Source organism: Pongo pygmaeus, chromosome 18, assembly GCF_028885625.2.
Source record: "Pongo pygmaeus isolate AG05252 chromosome 18, NHGRI_mPonPyg2-v2.0_pri, whole genome shotgun sequence".
Classification (NCBI taxonomy): domain Eukaryota; kingdom Metazoa; phylum Chordata; class Mammalia; order Primates; family Hominidae; genus Pongo; species Pongo pygmaeus.
Window position 1 is genome coordinate 63,845,824 of NC_072391.2, and position 14,428 is coordinate 63,860,251.

At 41.9% G+C, this 14,428-nt stretch overlaps 1 protein-coding gene across 2 annotated transcripts; it reads left to right on the forward strand.

Annotated features, from left to right (window-relative positions):
• The first annotated feature begins 755 nt into the window (after window positions 1-755).
• On the forward strand, window positions 756-14,356 carry CKLF (chemokine like factor). 2 transcript variants are annotated; one of them, XM_054453793.2, is made up of 4 exons: window positions 756-1,097; window positions 6,502-6,660; window positions 11,408-11,503; window positions 14,172-14,356. In XM_054453793.2, exons 1-4 carry the CDS (start codon window positions 1,020-1,022, stop codon window positions 14,295-14,297), a joined length of 459 nt encoding a protein of 152 aa, XP_054309768.1. In that variant the 5' UTR covers window positions 756-1,019; the 3' UTR covers window positions 14,298-14,356. The 2 variants fall into 2 exon arrangements, with proteins under 2 accessions (XP_054309768.1, XP_054309769.1); XM_054453794.2 differs by lacking the exon at window positions 6,502-6,660 and having other exon boundaries at window positions 850-1,097.
• Window positions 14,357-14,428: the final 72 nt, after the last annotated feature.

Here is a 14,428-nt window from a genome sequence, read left to right on the forward strand (position 1 = left end):
CATTTTTGTGAGTGATTTGTGATGAAGCTGTTGGAGGTAACTGCTGATCAGATTTAAAGGAATGAAATGGACTGAAGCTGAGATAGGCAGGATCCAAACAGATCTGAATGAACTAGGGTGATGGCCAAATTATCCAAGATAGAATTTAAATCACATAAAAGGAGCGACATATACTTCCCATCCCTAAAAAGGAATGCCCCAAGATGGTGGAGCTCTGGCTTCATGGCAGCACTTGAGAAAACATTAAGTATCTGAAGGGACTCAGGCTGTTCCACGGAAGAACTAGTACCAGTGGGAGGCAAAAGTAAAAATATGCAGAACAAGTCCAGACTGTGATGCCCTGGGGGCTTGGATAGGACCTGAGGCTGCACACATTCTGCACCAATTATGTGCCAGAACCTGGGCCCTGCAGGGAGAGAAGACCAGTCCCTGCTTTTGTGGAATTTGTATTTTTATAATATATATCAACCAGCAATAAACGCTGAGAAGCGATGGTGGCTGCTCTAGACGGGATGACCAAAGGAGATCCCCTTTAAGGAGGTGATATTCACAATGCCCAAGGTGTTGGATGATGGGGCCGCCATTTCTAGACCCCCCTCTCTCTCCTCTGCTCCCAACCCTGGGAGGACTTCCCGACAGGAAGACTCCTCAGGAGAGCTGGAGTGCTGCCGTCATTTACGCCAGGCCAGAACACGGCGGGCTAACAGGGCGCTGGCCGGCGTGCCCACCTCTAGGTCCGCTAATATGTGTCCAGCTCTAGGTCCACTAACGTGCTACGCGATAACTGAAATAGAGGACAAGCCAGAGTGGACGACCGCGGGATCCCGTTGGGGCGCATGCGCGAGAGCGACTGCGGCGCCGTGCACATGCGCGCAAGAGAGCGCGAAGCCGAGCTGGGCGAGAAGTCGGGGAGGGCGGTGCTCCGCCGCGGTGGCGGTTGCTGTTGCTTCGCAGAACCTACTCGGGCAGCCTGCTGAGAAGAGTTGAGGGGAAGTGTAGCTGCTGGGTCTGCAGACGCGATGGATAACGTGCAGCCGAAAATAAAACATCGCCCCTTCTGCTTCAGTGTGAAAGGCCACGTGAAGATGCTGCGGCTGGTGAGGCCGGGCCGCGGAGGGCGGGAGGCTGATGAAGCTGCTAGGGGGCGGGAGATGTGGGTATGAAGTGCAAAGCTGAACGCCTGTTTGCTTTTCAACCTCGCTTTGATCAAGATTGAAAGGCAAGGCATGGCCTCGTTGGGGAAGAAGGAGAGAGATACGGCACTGTCCTCCCCTTAGGAGGGTTTAGGGACACACTCATTCATGAAAACCAGAGAGGGCGGGGCGCCGTGGCGCACACCTGTGGTCCGAGCACTTTAGGAGGCCGGGACGGGAGGATCGCTTGAGCCCAGGAGTTCGAGGCTGCTGTGAACGTTGATCGCACCACTGCACACAAGCCTAGGCGACAGAGGTCCTGCCTCTTTATAAAAAAAAAAAAAAAAAAAAAAAAAAACTTTTTTTAAATTAAAAATCAGATCTACCCAAATGGTCTACATTTGGACCCACAAACCGGGTACCCAGCTTACCAGGCGAGACAACTGCAGTTATACGTCTCAGAAGCCCACAAGATTTGAAAGGAAAAAAAAGCCTCAGGGGTTTCGGTGAATGTTGTGTGGACTTCTGTGAGACAGACATTTGATGTGACTGAGTTCAAGGCTGATACAGCCCAGAACCAGGACAAGGAGAGAACTGCTCCTTTCTAGGAGCAGACTTCCTACTGGGAGTACTGCAGTCGCTTCTGAACAGGTTTGGACAAAGTTGATCATTTGGAGAGAAGTGACCTAGCTAGTTAAAGAAGTGGAAACTATCCTAGTTGAAGGAATCTATTCTAGAAACTCATCATTGAAGGAATTCACAGAGAAACCTTACAGGGAAGGAAAAAATAAATCGTTTTAAGTTTTAAAGAGTTGACATGGGAGAGGCAAAATGGAGATAGTTCAAAGTTACAAGGAAAATATTTCCAATTAATGTGAGGAGGAATCTTATATTGGGAGAGCTCCCAAAACTAAATGGCCACTTGGGAAGGCAGTACATTCCCAGACAAAAGTACCAGGCATAGGTGAGCACTTGGTGAGGATGTTATAAAGGAGACTCAAACTTAAGGTGAGTGGGTTGAACAAAGTGCATATAAGATCCTTCTCACACCAAAAGTCTGTGATTGTGAGAAGTAGCTTTCATATCATGTAAGTTGAGATACATAAGAGGTTTAGAAAACCACTCTGGAGTTGAGGGAAGGAGAAATAACTTTTGATTGGGAGTAAATACTCAGGGCAAAAGTGACCAGAAGGTCTGGGATCTTGAACACTGAAAAAGGAAAGATCTTGAACACTGAAGGGGGAACCATGTCCTGTGAGAATGGTTAGTTTTTGACATATTAATTCCCTCAACAAACCATTTGAATACTTAATATGGTCCAAACTCTGGGCTAGGAGCTGGAACAGCAAAGACGAACCAGGACAAAAATCTCTGACTCATGGAGTTCTTCAGTTTAATGATGAGACAGACACATGAGCAGATAGTTAAGATACGTGATAAGGTGGAGATAGAACACAGAAGTGAGGCATCTAACCAAGGAGAGGTGTCAGAAAAAAGCTCTTCCTAGAGCAATCTAGGGTTGGATCTAAGAGCCGCCTGAGTAAAAGCATGTAGGCAAAAAATAGCACAATTGATGCAGAGAAATATAAGAAGTTGAGTGTTACCTCATTTATTCAACAGATAATCTGTGTAATGCCTGTCATGTGCCAGGCACTATTCCAGGCTCTTGAAAAATACTAGTGAAAAAAAACAAAGATCCCTGCCCTCGTGGAGTACACATTATTGGGATGGGAGGGCAGGGGAAGCAAACACAATAAATTTTAGTATTCTAGAAGGTGGTATGTGCAGTGGAACAAGAGAAAAGTAAAAGCCAGGTAAGGGAGTGTAAGGTGGGGAAGGAGTTGCAGAGAAAAGTTGCAGTAATGAATAGAATTCTAGGCTTTGTTGAGATGACATCTGATCAAAGATTTGAGTGAGATGAGGGAGTTAGCTATGAGAATACCTGGAAGAAGAGTGTTTGAAGCAGAGAAAATCCAGTGCAGTGGCCTTATGGCAGGAATGTGTGGGAAGGCATCAAGAAAGAGCAAGGAAACCAGCCTAACTGGACTGGGGTGAGTAAGTGAAGATGAGGAAGGTTTTAAGTAAAGTATATGATCTAACTTACATTTTAAAAGTACACTAGGCCAGGCCCGGTGGCTCACCCTGTAATCCCAAAACTTTAGGAGGCCAAGGCAGGCAGATCATTTGAAGTCAAGAGTTCCAGCAGCCTGACCAACATGGTGAAACCCCATCTCTACTAAAAATACAAAAAAAAATTAGCCAGGCGTGGTGGCGCATGCCTGTAATCTCAGCTACTCGGGAGGCTGAGGCAGGAGAATCACTGGAACCGGGGAGACAGAGGTCGAGGTAAGCTGAAATCACCCCACTGCACTCCAGCCTGGGTGACAAAGTGAGACTCCATCTCAAAAACAAACAAACAAACAAAAATATACTAGCTGCTATGTTAACAGTAGATTGGTAGGAAAGGACAGAAGGGAATTGCTGCAGGGGCAAAGGTAAAACCAAGGAGACCAATTGCAGTAATCTGGGCAAGAGATGATGATGGTGGCTGGTGGTAGCATAGCAGGTAATAAGAAGTGGCCACATTTGGGATATAATATTTTGAAAGTAGCACCAACAAGATTTGCTGATGAGCCAGATGTGGGGAAAAAGAGGAGTCCAAGACAGCTTCTAAAGTTTTTGGTCTAAGCAACTGGAAGGATGGAGTTGCCATCCACTGAGATGAGACAGCCTGTTGGTAAAGCAAATGTGAAAAAAGGATCAGGAGTTTGATTCATGTGGCTAAATTGTGAAGCAAGTCTTTTCTCAGGAAGTAGACAGGAGCCAAATTGTGGAAGATCTTGAAAACATGGTGAGAAGCAGGCTCTAAAGACCATGGAGAGCCATTGAAGAATTTTAAATAGATGAAGAAATGCGTAAACAAATTTGCATGTTAGAAATTTTGTCATGATAGTTCATGGAAAAGATGCTGAAAGGCAGTAGTTGTAAGGATGAAGAGGAGGGAGTGCCCAAAATGTTTAGGCATTAAGTCAGCAGGACCCGATTATTGATCAGTTGGGAAATGGGTAGGAACAGTGATCTTAGGTTCCTGGCATGGGTGATAAGGTAGATTGTGGTACCACCAGTTGAGGTTGTGAATCCAGGAGGAAGGGACAGGATTTCAGTTTTAGACATGGTGAATTGAGATTCCTGTAGGTTATCCAGATAGGGATTCTAAATGGCTACTTGGTGTGAAATGTGGAGAATGGACCTGGGTTAGAGACCCAGACTCATTGAGTGGAATGAGAATGACAGCATTTTACAGGGGAGAATAAAAGGAGAAGAACCCACCAAGAGAGAACAGTCGCAGAGGTTTAAAATCTCGGAGAAGTGACACGGGAGCCAAAAGAAAACACTAGTAAGGGAAGGACAGCCAATGGCAATAACGTCATAGGGGTCCACTAGGATAAGGAATGAAAAATGTTCATTATAAAACAGCAGCTCAAAGTACTGGAAAAAAAGAAAAAAGCATTCATTAAATTTAGTATTTCTGAAATCACTGATGTTAGCAAAAGCAATATCCATAGAGTCGTAATGTCTGAGATATTATTAGTGAGATATGTAAAAGATAACTGGAAACAAAGGCCAGGAGCTTAGGAAAGATGTAAGAGCTGTAAATATAAATCACAGGAGAACACAGTTTGACAGAAACCATAGAAAGTTTTAAGGAAATGGAGTAATCACCAGTGCAAATTACCATGATGCAAAAAGGTTACAGAGGATAGGGACTGAAAAAGTGGCCCTTCATTTCATAATCTGTGGGCTGAAGACCTTGGTCCAATAGAGTAATTGGAGTAGTTTGAGATGATGTGTTGCTAATAGTAATTATATTAATTATAAAGAATGAAGTTACTTAGTAACTAGTTATTTGTAATCAAACTGACCAATTTAGAAGTTTAAAAGAAGGCATATTTATGCTAATAACGTAATTGGAAGAATTATGAATAACCTGTATGGACTTAAAATGAGTATGTATATATTACCAGCTGACAGGATATTTTAAAAGTCTAGCCAGGGAAGACTCTTGACCAAACCATTTACCAAAAACACAGAGCTTTGGAGAGAGCTTTATTTCCTAAGAACACTGACAGAACTCCCCTGGGACCCACCAGCTATTTTTTTCACTTAACAGTGCCATGTTCTGTATCTTCATTTGGAAATGAAGAAATTTCAGAGTTTTTTGTTTTTTGTTTTTTTCACTTAAAATAGCATAGATTCTGATTGCATTGTTTAGGTGTAATTGTGTAAAAAATGGTACTTTGGTAATAAAGCTATTAAACATCAGAATTGTTTTTCTCTGACAATTTTTTTTGTTTTTGTTTTTGAGACAGGGTCTGGCTCTATCACCCAGGCTGGAGTGCAGTGGCGCGATCTCAGCTCACTGCAACCCCCGCGTCCTGGGTTCAAGCGATTCTCCTGCCTCAGCCACCTGAGTAGCTGGGATTACAGGCACCTGCTACCACACCTGGATAATTTTTATATTTTTAGTAGAGACAAGGTTTCACCATGTTGGCCAGGCTGGTCTCAAACTCCTGACCTCAGGCGATCTGCCTGCCTTGGCCTCCCAAAGTGCTGGGATTACAGGCATGAGCCACCGTGCCCGCCTGGACAATTTGTTTTGAACTTTGCTCCTCAGTATTTTTCATGGCAACATTCTAAGTTTAAATCTGACAGTAGACTCCAGATTGTTAAGAATTAAGGAGTGATAAATGGATGGTAAGAAATTATAGACAGCCAGTATATAGACTTTTTGAAGAAGCATAACAACAGTAGAAAACAGAACAAGGGTTTCTGTGGGGAGCAGGATAAAAGGAAGGAGTATGTGTGTGTGTATTTTAAAAGAAGACACCTGAGATGTTTCTAGGATGCTGGGAAAAGGAGCTAGCAGAGGACGGATTGAAAGTACAAGAGGGAACAGAGGTACTTGGTGGAAAAAGATCAAGAGAACTGATGTGGGAAGTGATGGTGTCAGAAGCACAAGAGGAATAATTAATTAGACTTAAAACAGAGAGGAATACCCAGTCCTCTAAAAAACAAAGAGAAGTCAATATCCATACACTTTAGCCATGGCTGTTTTATATGTGTGTGTATATGACAGAAACCCCAGTATCTGGTTATTTTTGTTTATTTGGAGATGAGGTCTCCTTATGTTACCCAGGCTGGTCTTGAACTCCTAGCCTCAAGCGATCCTCCTACCTCAGCCTCCCAAAATGCTGGGATTACAGGCATGACCCACTGTGCCCAGCCTATTATTTTAGAAATTGTCATTTTTACAGTTTAAGTTTGTATTCAATTGTCACTGAATAAATCGTGGGTTTTTTTCTTCTAGGCACTAACTGTGACATCTATGACCTTTTTTATCATCGCACAAGCCCCTGAACCATATATTGTTATCACTGGATTTGAAGTCACCGTTATCTTATTTTTCATACTTTTATATATACTCAGACTTGATCGATTAATGAAGTGGTTATTTTGGCCTTTGCTTGTAAGTGTTCAGTTTCATCTTAAATTTTACTTTTTCCTACCATAGTGAGATATTCTAATGAACTCTGTTTTTTGCTTCTCTTAAACCTTTAAGGTAATCTCTGTTAGGCTTAGGAAGGAGGAGCTCTACCCATTGCTAATGTGCCCTGTATTGCCTTGGGAGAGGGTCTCAAGGATGCAGGACAGCCACAGAGCATAAGTTCTCTGTGCACCATCTATCAGTAGATGTGGCTGACGCTTCTGTTAGAATTCACTTGGATAGATCTTCTAATGAAATTTAAATTTAGGACCATGTTAATAAAATTATAGTGCATTCTTAATCTTTATTACCTATTTGAATGCATGTTAATATGGCCTCAAAATTGGGATAGAGATGGAGACAGATACACAAGTGTCTATCCTTGCACATCCTTGGTCACTAAATGGAAAATCAAACTAATTGGGGAGGCTAAAGTACAATGTTATCTCACTTGAAAATATCTGTAGTTATTACTAAATAATGTTAGCACCTCTTATATTTCATAGTATATAGACTGTAACCTGCCATACTCATATCATTGGGAATAACTGCCCAGTGGAATGCCCAGATGGTTCTGAAAACTGTCAAATTGGGCAGATTGAAGTTATTCGTTAAGATGTATGCAGCCCCTCAGCCTGGACTAGAAGCTGATTCTAAGAAAAACTTAGTGACTTCTCCTCTGTCCTCTTGCAAGTCTCATTCCCAGCATCCTGTCTCCATAGGTCTCCCTCCTAAATCCCCCTGCTGCCCTTCTCCTCTTTGGCTGGACTGATTGCTGCCATGTCTTCCTCGGCTGCACTGGTCTCATCCTCTTGGATGCCCCAGTGCTAATATCCAAGCTGATAATTCCTATTAACAAGAAAAGACTTTAGAGGTATTCTTAAACCATAAGCATGCCTTTAAATGGTACCTTCTGGAACCACCTTCAAGGCCAGTGGCAAGCATTTCAGGCAAATCATAAGCTTTTTAAAAGTCCTAAAAGGGAAAAGCTGGGAAATAGGATCTTCATAGAACCTCTCCTCTCAAAACTACTTGATGTACACTTCAGAGCTGGACCTCTCCTAGAGAGGTCTAGGAGAAGAGATTAGAAAGTCTTCCTCAGTTGGCCCTCATTTAGTGGCAGAAAGGGTTAAACTAAATTTTTCTAAGGATTTCTTCAAGAGGATAATGAACACTGGTCCACATCCTCTTGGTCTTGTATAGTTGCTCTTCACACTCTGCTTCTCTAGAGTTTAATAAAACTAACACATTTTAGCCTTTCTTTTTTTCCAAACATAATTCCTTGGAGTTTCTTACATGTCCCACTAATAAACTGGGAGCCGGGAGTGTAACAGAATACACTGAGAGAGAGTAGCTTATATGTAGCACACTGAAAGGAATAGTCCCCAAACCTCTAAGGATCAAACTTTACTGATATTGTATCTCTTAGAAATGGGGTGTTATATGGGTAACTAAGTTTTTGCTCCATTACGAAACCCAGAATCCTTTCTGATCTTGATCTAATGAAATTATTTATTCAGCAAATGTTAAGTATTTGCTAATCCTAGATTCTGTAATTGGTTCTTTGGTAAGACAAAACAAAAACCTTGTACCTCAGAAACTTTAAATGCACCCAGGAAGCAACACAGAGAATAGGTGCTGTGATAGATATACACCTAGGATGGCGTGGATGCAACCCAGCAAGGGAAAGGGACCAAATCACAGTAGGCTGTGAAGAAAAAGTGCCCAAACTGAGGGCTGAAGGATGAAACGTAGTTAGCAGATGACTGGTACAGGGAAGGAAAAGTGCTTTTCTGTTAGAAAAGCAGCCGCATATGTGAAGGTCTAGGTGGAGAAAGAGCATGACCCTCCAGGACCTGCAGGTGTATCTGAATGGTTGGGTATTGAGTTGTGAACAAGAGCTGGGGCAAGAGTGAGTTTTGTGACAACAGGGTCAGGGCATACAAGGGTTTGTGTGCTCTGGCCTTTAACCCAAAGGCTAATGGGAGTTTTTGGAGGTTTTTAAGTAGGAGAGTGGCATGATCAGATGATCAGCCTCCATGTCTTGAGAGGATACTGAGAGAGGAAGAATATGTTTAAGGAAGGGTGCAGGAGAGCAGTATGTAATGAGTTTAGCTTGATAAATACTAGATTTTAGTTACTTATGGGATATTTATATGGAAATGTTCAGAAATGGTGTGAAACTTAAGAGGAGCTAGAGCTGCAGCTTTAGGAATCATCACCTTGTGATGTTAACTGAGCTCAGACTGGCCAAAATAGCTCAGAGAGAGTGTAGAGAGAGCTGAAGGTAAAACTGGGAAACGCCAACATATGAGATGAGGAGTGGCCAGAAAAGGCAGGAGAGCACCCAAGTGTGACTGGTGTCACCGAAGCCAAGACGGGAATACATTTCAAGAAGAATGGACACATTTAAACAGAAAGATAAGTATACACACACACACACACACACACACTCTTTCTCTCTCTCTCTCTGTGCCCCCTGGTGACCTTTTCCAGAGGAGTTTGCCTCCAGTGGGCAAGTGACAGGAAAGTTGTGGGACTGAGCAGGCAAGGAAAGAGACAAATAGAGGGGTCATCTCTGAATTGAGGAAATATGGCCAGGGACAAATAAAAGTAATGAACAGAGTGAGGTCCCTGCAGAGTGGAATTGGAGCCAGAGCACAGGTGGAGAAGTTGCCTGGGGATGTTACCTAAAGTGTAGGACACAGAGATGGCTGACTGTTCCAATTAATCTGTAGGTGGGGAAAAGGTAACTTATAAGTACTTCCATCTGCTAGCCACTGCCTTTGCTAACTAGGAGAGGGCTTGGTCATCTCCATTCAAATTGTCCCAAAGTTGTTGTCCCTGATAACAGTCTATAGAGCAGGCCTTCTCTGATTATTCCCCCCAAGAGCCCCAAATGACAGAAAACACAAAAAACCAGTCAACCTATGGCTTTGAGGAGGTATCTAAGCATAGGCTCAGAATTCCTTTGAAATCCCTATTTTTGTAATTAAGTTTACATTCTACTCTGTGGCATATCAATGTTTCATTTTTAATATAAAAGAAATGGTCTAAATTACTCTTGAGGATCATTGGTGTTCCAGGGCAGGCATATCTTTTTTTTTTTCCCCTGTGGTTCTCTGCACTCCCTAGAACACCGCTTTGATCCAAAGCCATCTATAAACACTTGCCCAGATTGCTCACAGGAGGCAGGCTGCCTGTCTGAAGTAGGAGTGTGGTCTGTTGCCTTTTGAAGCAGAGCAAATATCCAACACAGAAGAGAGTTAACCTAGAATAGTTGTCTCAGTATCTCCTACAAATGAGAACTTTTTTCTTCCTAAGTATATCTGATCTTGCCCTACCCCCATTGAACCTGTTCCTACTTTCTTTCTAATAACTGCGTTTCTAAATTACCAGGGTTTTGCAGTTTGCTATTTGTGTTATTCCTTCCTGCCTGTGGTTATCTGCAAACATACATGAACCTTTCTCAACTAGACAGTTTACCTTTCCCATGCTACACATCCATTTTAAACATGTAAAATTGCACTTCTTGACGTCACAGTTAAGAATGAAACTAATTTTTACTTTGTAAAAGTATTAAGCGAATGAGCTATATCATCAGCAATAATAACATAATTGGTCATCCATTGCATAGAGATGTCTGTGGGGGTTTCCTGAAAATTACCACTTTCTCTTAAGTGTGTGCTATTTTAAGTTTTATTAATTGCCTTTTTTTTTTTTTTTTTTTTTTGAGACGGTGTAAAAAAAATTCCACCAGGCTGGAATGCAGTGGTGCAATCTTGGCTCACTGCAATCTCCGTCTCCTGGCTTCAAGCAATTCTCCTGCCTCAGCCTCCCAAGTAGCTGGGACTACAGGCGCTCACCACCATGCCTGGCTAATTTTTGTATTTTTTAATAAAGACAGAGTTTCACCATGTTGGCAAGGCTGGGCTTGAACTCCCAAAGTGTTGGGATTACAGACATGAACCACAGCGCCCAGCATTAATTGCATTTAGTAACTTAAAGTTTGATATACAATGTAGACTACTCTGCATTTTCTTACGTTATTGAAAATGAGCATTTTTACTTCCCATGGCACCCCTTCTACCTTAAACTTTCTACATAATACATCATCTACTTTATTTCCTAATCAGATGAGTTTTCCCTTCAACTACATTTATGTTAAGTAAAAAAGAAATAAAAAGCTTTTTAAGTAAATGATTGGCATATCACAGGTAAAAGAAAACCACTAGGTGTCATTATAGACCAGATACTATCTAGGTATCATTTAACTGTGACATATTGGTTTCCTGAAAGATAGATGCTAAATAAATTTGTTTAATAAAATGAAACTTTCAAAATATTTAGGAAGCTGACTCCTTTTGTTGAAACAGAGTCTCACTCTGTTGCCCAGGCTGTAGTGCAGTGGCGTGATCTCAGTTCACTGTAACCTCTGCCTCCCGGGTTCAAGCAATTTTTGTGCCTCAGCCTCCCAAGTAGCTGGGATTACAGGCATGCACCACCATGCCTGGCTAATTTTTGTTTTTTTTAGTAAAGATGGGGTTTCACCATGTCGGCCAGGCTGGTCTCAAACTCCAGGCTTCAAGTGATTTGTCCGCCTTCCAAAGTGCTGGGATTACAGGCGGGAGCCAGTGCATTCTGCCTGCTGACTTTTTTTTTTTTTTTTTTTTTTTTAGCATTGCTTGGTAGTCTTCATGTAAGGCTCAGCTTTATTGTGTGTTTTTAGGATATTATCAACTCACTGGTAACAACAGTATTCATGCTCATCGTATCTGTGTTGGCACTGATACCAGAAACCACAACATTGACAGTTGGTGGAGGGGTAAGTGGAAGTCTTCCTGCTTTCTTTCTTCAGGTTTTATCAGAATGCAAATTTATTTGGAAAACAGATGTTAAGAATAGAAAGCTATACTATATTCATCCTTGAGGTTCCTAGGCCAATATACAGTGCTTAGCGTCTTAATATTTTTGTCTGTGAATGCTTGCCCTGATTAACGTGAAGGAGTATGATTTTATACTAGAAGCCAAATTAACCCAATAAAGGGGTTCCTACAGATTTCTTATAGGTACGTAGGGCTAGACTAGACTGACAAAAGCTACTGGAATCAGTTACAGCACTTAGCTCTGAGAAACCTGATGTCAAGCAAAACAAAACAAAAAGATGGATGAGTTTCATAGCTCTCCCGTTTATAGAAAAGGATACATACCATCTGTTAAGATGAGACAGACTGTTTTGAGCTCAGTTATTTCTTGTTCAGATCCTTCAGATAGAATATAATAGATGATGTCCTTACGGTAAGAGAACATTGGCAGGGCACCTTGCAACTAAAGGATCATTTTGAACCCTGCTTGAAGAGAAGCAGATCAATTCCATCAGACTTCATCCTAGAAAGAAAGCCAGAATATGACTCAAGTAATTTAGTTATAGTTCTATCTGATATTCTTCTAAGATTTCTCATACAAGGTTCAAAATCATTTAGCTTTTCTAGGTTCTGACCTAGAGAATTGAATTAGAAAGTTCTTAAATCTTCCTACTTCCATGTTCTTTCATAGTATGGGTCACTTAGGAGAACTCTCAGCCATATATGTCAGAACCCATGATTTTCATCTCCCTTAGGCCCTGAGCAACTTCATGAGGAGTCAGAATTATTCTAGAAATGAGATAGCTCTGTATCAATTTCCCCCAGTTGTTTTTGAAGATAATACTCATCTTCCTACTATGAAGAAGGAAGGACCAGGCATAGGATTTACTTTCATTCACTTTTTTACTCATTCATTCATTTACTCATTACTTAAGTGTACTTTGGCAGGGGCTGACAAAATACAGAGCTGTGCTATTCAGTATAGTAACCATAGTTGCTAGCCACATGGGGCTACTGAGCACTGGAAATGTGGCTAGTCTGAATCAAGATCAGGTGTAAGTATAAAAATACACATTTAATTTCAAAGATTTATTACCCTCAACAAGGAATGTAGAATATTTTGTTAATAACTTTGTTGATTACATGTTAAATGATAATATTTTAGATATACTGAGCTAAATATATTAAAATCTGTGACTTATTTTTTCTTTTTTTTTTTTTTTCTGAGATGGAGTCTCTGTCTGTCGCCCAGGCTGGTGGAGTGCAGTGGTGCTATCTCAGCTCACTGCAAGCTCCGCCTCCCAGGTTCACACCATTTTCCTGCCTCAGCCTCCCAAGTAGCTGGGACTACAGGCATCCCGCCACCACGCCTGGCTAATTTTTTGTATTTTTAGTAGAGACGGAGTTTCACCGTGTTAACCAGGATGGTCTCGATCTTCCGACGTCGTGATCCGCCTGCCTCGGTCTCCCAAAGTGCTGGGATTACAGGCGTGAGCCACCGCGCCCAGCCGACTTTTTTCTTTACATTTATAATGTGGCTGTTAAAAAAATCTTTAATTATGTGGCTATGTTACATTGGTGACTCACATTATGCTGCTTTCAGACAGCACTGACTAGAGTGTGAGCCCTGTCCTCAAGTTGCTTAGAGCCTAACACAGGAGACACAAGTGGAAACCGCTGTATATAAGCTGTTGACAGGGAGCTGCAGGGTGCAGAAAAGAGGAAACTACCCCTCTGGCAGTGGAATTGCTGTTTGCTGAGAATAAAGGAGAAAAAAGGGAAAAGGTTCCAGGTAGAGGAGCCAATAGTATACAGAGTGCCAGTCATGAAAATATTGGTAGGAGGTATTCAGTGTGGTCAGAACCTAGGAGGCAGTGGCTTGAGACTCTGGGTGGAAAAGTAGACTGTGAGAGCCATGTCTGGAGCCAGGAAGCCAAACTTCCTGACCACTGGAAGAAGCTGACCAAACAGCATGCAAGGAATGACATCCGCCTCTCCCACCCCCGACACCAGCTCTCAGATAGCCATCAGAGTGTCTGAAGGCCCCTACGTGTTCTTATTTATTGTTTTTATCTAATTTTACTTTCTTAAGGCCTATTTAGAATCTCACCCCTTAAGCAGATGTAGCCTAGCCTTTGAGAGTTCACTTTGGATCATCTTATTAACTCCAGTTTTCTGGAGCTACAGTCCCCATGATTTAATATTGAGCTGGTGTTAACTTTGACCTTTTCTTCTGTAGAGTTTGTCAGTAGAGAAGTCAGAGTTGAACACTGGGGTTAGAAATATTAATAACTAAATATCCTCAGTAGGGCTTAAAAGAATACATGCAAGAGCAGGTCAAGAGATAAAAGCAAACAAGTATGGATTTCAGAGCCCACACTGCTTTTAGTATTTTTCAGCTCACTTAAATTATCTTTTCTCTTTCTATAGGCAAGTATTTAGAAAACTTAGCAATGAGGAGAATAAGATGATCTCTGAAGTCTCTCCATGTTAGTATTAGATGAAGCACAGGGAGCAATGCGAGTACCCTAGCAAGAGAGTAATCTGGTGGGCAGACCACTTAAAACTTGTGTGAATGACACGAGTGGGGACCATGGTTAGGGCAGTGACGCGTGTCTTTCTTTCCAGGTGTTTGCACTTGTGACAGCAGTATGCTGTCTTGCCGACGGGGCCCTTATTTACCGGAAGCTTCTGTTCAATCCCAGCGGTCCTTACCAGAAAAAGCCTGTGCATGAAAAAAAAGAAGTTTTGTAATTTTATATTACTTTTTGGTTTGATACTAAGTATTAAACATATTTCTGTATTCTTCCACATATTTTCTGCAGTTATTTTAACTCAGTGTAGGAGCTGGAGGAAGAGATTTCCGAACTCTGCGCCCCGCGCAG

Excerpts from the sequence above, each read along its gene's own strand:
- CKLF (XM_054453793.2), top strand. The coding sequence starts at position 1,020 with ATGGATAACGTGCAGCCGAAAATAAAACATCGCCCCTTCTGCTTCAGT. Across the intron at positions 6,661-11,407 it reads GGTTATTTTGGCCTTTGCTT|GATATTATCAACTCACTGGT; the intron begins GTAAGTGTTCAG and ends GTGTGTTTTTAG. Across the intron at positions 11,504-14,171 it reads CATTGACAGTTGGTGGAGGG|GTGTTTGCACTTGTGACAGC; the intron begins GTAAGTGGAAGT and ends CTTTCTTTCCAG.